Consider the following 4,146-nt stretch of genomic DNA (forward strand, 5'->3'; position numbering starts at 1 on the left):
GAGAATCCCAGAGACGGGGGAGCCTGATGGGCTGCCGTCAATGGGGTCACACAGAGTCGGACACGACTGAAGCGACTTAGCAGCAGCAGCAGCAGTAGAACAAATTGTTCCTCATTTTTCCTTTTTTTTTTTAATTGAATTTTTATTCTATTACTTTTTTTGTTTTTACTGTTTTTGATTGCGGTAAAATAAACATAACATAAAATTTACTATTTTAAGCACTTGTAACTGTACCATCCAGTGACATTGAGTATACCCACACTGTTGTGCAGTCATCTCCAGGACGTTCTCATTTTTTCAAACTGGAACCCCATACCCATTAAACACTCCCCATTCCAACCATCCCAATCACCACACTACTTTTTATCTCTAAAAATGTGACTACTGTAGGAACCTCATATTAGTGGAACCATATCGTATTTGTCCTTTTGTGACTGGCTTACTCGCTAGTGATAAAGAACCCCACCTGCTGGCCTGGTAAAATGAGATCCAAAGCATTATTTCCTCTTCAATTTTTTGGAATAGTTTGAGAAAGATGGCTGTTAACTCTTCTTTAACACCCTGTGAAGCCATCTGGTTTGCAGCAACCAGGAAACCAGGACTTTGTTTTTTGTCAGTGTTTTGATTCTGTTTCATTACTGACTCAATTTCATTACTGGTAATCAGTCTGTTAATATTTTCTACTTTTTCCTGATTCAAACTTGGGAGATTGTACATTTCTAGGAATTTATCCATTTCTTCTAGGTTGTCCATTTTATTGGCATATAGTTGTTCATGGTAATCTCTTATGATCTTTTAAATTTTTGTGGTCTCTTTTGTAACTTCTCTTTCATTTCTGATTTTATTTGGGCCCTCTCTCATTTTTTTCTTGATGAGTCTAGCTAAAGGTTTATTGATTTTGTGGTACTTTTCAAAGAATCAGCTTCATTGATTCAGTTTCATTGATCTTTTCTCTATTTTTAGTCTCTATTTTATTTACTTCTGCTCTGATTTTTATTGTTTATTTTCTTCTACTAACCTTGAGTTTTTGTTTGTTCTTTTTCTAGTTTCTTTAGATGTGAGGTTAGGTTGTTTGAGATTTTTCTTGTTTCCTAAAGTAGGCTTGCATCAATGTAAACTTGTCTCTGAGAACTGTTTTGCTGCATCCTGTAGACTTGGGATCATTGTGCTTCCACTTTCATTTTCTTAAGGTATTTTTTTTATTTCCTTTTTGATTTCTTCAGTCACCCATTGGTTGTTTAGTGGCCTATTGTTTAGCATCTGTATGTTTGTGTTGTACAGGTTTTGTTCTCATTAATTTCTAGTCTCCTAGCATTGTGGAAGGCAATGGCACCCCAATCCAGTACTCTTGCCTGGAAAATCCCATGGATGGAGGAGCCTGGTGGGCTGCAGTCCATGGGGTCGCTAAGAGTCGGATTCAACTGAGCGACTTCACTTTCACTTTTCGCTTTCCTGCATTGGAGAAGGAAATGGCAACCCACTCCAGTGTTCTTGCCTGGAGAATCCCAGGGATGGGGGAGCCTGGTGGCCTGCCGTCTATGGGGTCGCACAGAGTCGGACACGACTGAAGCGACTTAGCAGCAGCAGCAGGGAACTTGATATGATTGCAGCAATCTTCTTAAATTTAATGAGACTTGTTTTTATGGCTCAGCGTGTGATCTATCCTGGAGAAAGTTCCATGTACACTCAGACCACTTGCTCCTTATAGAGGAGAACCTCTGCAATTGTGATTATCCTATTTGGGGTCTGCCTACCTCAGGTATAGGTCTTCAGTAAATACTGCATTTCTGCCCCTCTTACCTGTCTCATTTTGGTTCCTTCTTTATATCTTGAGTTGCAGAAAATCTTTTCTACTGGTCTTCAGATCATTCTCATCGATATTTGCTCTGTAAAGATGGTGTGGCCATAGGAGGAGGGAGCACAGGGTCTTGCTGCTCTGCCATCTTACTAGAAGGTTGACTTGTTTTGTCACTGTTTCTGCTCTCTTTTTAAAAAGTGACCTAAGGATTACAATTCTAGAAATTTGAAGTTTTACTGTATTTGAAATACTTGTCAATCCAGGATCATCATATATAGATCAAAACCTACAAATTGCTCATGCTCTCAGAGAAGGAAGAGAATGAAGTACTTACCTTAGAACCTGGCAATGAGTATCTCTAAGGTGAAGTACTCACCTCAGAACCCACAGGGCAATGGCAGGGAAGTGCACCTCCTCTTTGGCCTCCTCCCTGACCGTCCTCTAGATGCAGCTTCTATTAAAGGGAACATCTCACCTGGGACCCTCTGACACCACCTCTCTTTGTTCTTAGGGAACAGACCCCACACATGTTGGAGTTCACGTCTTTGGTTTATTCATTGAGGGGGCAAGGTGGAATCACAAAGAAAAAATACTAGAAGACTCGTTACCTTGTGAGATATGTTGTGATTTTCCTGAAATATACTTCTTGCCAACAAAGGTAATCTCCCAGATGTTTTCACAAAGTTCTAAACCACTGAGCTTTCCCTCAGTAGTACCAACCATTCCTTCTACTTCCCATCCTTATGATTTCACTAGGGAGATTCGCCAATATACTTCAGACTACAAGCATGTAAAATAGCCCCAAATACTCCTAAAACCTAAAATAGATGCTGTACAAACATCCAGTGTGATTTCTCAAGAATAGGTACTATGAAGCTATACTAGTGACTCTAAAAAATCAGGTATAATTCTATATGCATTTACATAACTGAATAATCACCTAAAGTTAAATGTATTCAATTTATGACAAACTCCCCAAACCTAGTATAAAAGAAATGTGAGCCGCTGGCTTACTTGAACTGTGTAATTTGAGTATTTATTTATTTTTTAGATTTCTACTGAAAGATCAACTGTGTCTAAGCAGACAGAGCCAGAACTCTATACTTTTGAATGCCCGGTTTACCAGACACCTGAGAGGTCGAGTATTTTGACAGCTGCTGGTTTATCCTCAAACTTTTTAACATCTGTGTACTTATCCACAAAGAAACCTCCTAGTCACTGGATCACAATGCAGGTTGCACTGCTGTGTGAGGAGAATGAAAAATAAACTTCCTTAACAAACCATGTAATTGTTGACTCTAACCAGTTACATGCTTCAAGACATTCACATGTAGTCAATATCCTTCATGAAAAAAATCTGTGTGATCACGGCAGATCGGACAGCGCCATCTCTTCCATTTGTACGTGAAAACTTGAACATGTAGGGGAAGCTCCCAGCTGCTTCCATTCTAAGCAATGTCCCTGTGGGTGGGCTCTCCTCTAGGGGAAAGCAGAAGGTCGGACTTTTCTGGGGGAAAAGCCACGGCAACTAGCATGGCATTAGGGCATCTAATTCTTATGGAATTTTTGACTTTAGAGTGATTTCTGCAATTATGTACAATAAAATATGTACGTGAAGAGTAGTTCTTTGGAATACTTTCCCAGGTGGCTCTGAGAGAACAGAACATGACACTGTTGGCCTGACTGCAGACTTCTGAGACAAAAAGTCTTCCCTTAAAGAAATGATCTTGTACTGATTTCACCAGATTTTCTCTTTCCACTGAAAAACCAACACTGAGAATTCAGTGTCAAAACTGGATGAAAAATGTGAAAATTGCATGTCAAAATGTGTTTCTGTAGGTAGGTTTTTATTATCGAGCACCAACTATGCTGAACACTCCTAAAAATCCCTACGCCTTCAGGCCACCTATATAGCACGTGGTATATCAGTCTTTATACATGAAGAAAGCGGTGCTCCTAGGGCTTGAGTTGCCCAAGCTCACACTGCCAGAAGTAGGGCTTGGATTCAAAGCCATGTTCGTTGTCACATTACCTCAGCAGTGGGCCCACTGGCAGAAAACAAATCCCATGTTTCCACAAATGAAGATCAAACAATCCCTTCTGTCTGTAATAAGGGGGAGAAGAGGTTGTAGAGAGGGCTCACACCAGAACTAGACTCTAATAGCCATGAACAAAATATTAACATCTACTTACTTTTGTGTCTAGGAAACTACACTGAAAGTCACATTATCAAAAACATATACGTTGAGAATCTAATTACATACAGTACTACAGAAAATAATTATAAAGACCTAGCCCCTGTCATTCAGGAATCAATAAGAAAATGACAAAATACAGGATTTTAACAA

General features: G+C 39.6%; 1 protein-coding gene across 1 annotated transcript in view; it reads left to right on the plus strand.

Annotated features, from left to right (window-relative positions):
* The window catches only part of DNAH14 (dynein, axonemal, heavy chain 14), a 376,195-nt gene extending 373,130 nt beyond the window's left edge, over positions 1-3,065 (plus strand). The window contains exons 84-85 of the mRNA XM_010852937.1: positions 2,310-2,456; positions 2,850-3,065. Of these exons, the coding sequence (XP_010851239.1) occupies positions 2,310-2,456; positions 2,850-3,065 (363 nt within the window). The remainder of the gene's footprint in view (positions 1-2,309; positions 2,457-2,849) is intronic.
* Positions 3,066-4,146: the final 1,081 nt, after the last annotated feature.

Source organism: Bison bison, unplaced genomic scaffold, assembly GCF_000754665.1.
Source record: "Bison bison bison isolate TAMUID 2011002044 unplaced genomic scaffold, Bison_UMD1.0 scf7180017864317, whole genome shotgun sequence".
NCBI lineage: Eukaryota > Metazoa > Chordata > Mammalia > Artiodactyla > Bovidae > Bison > Bison bison.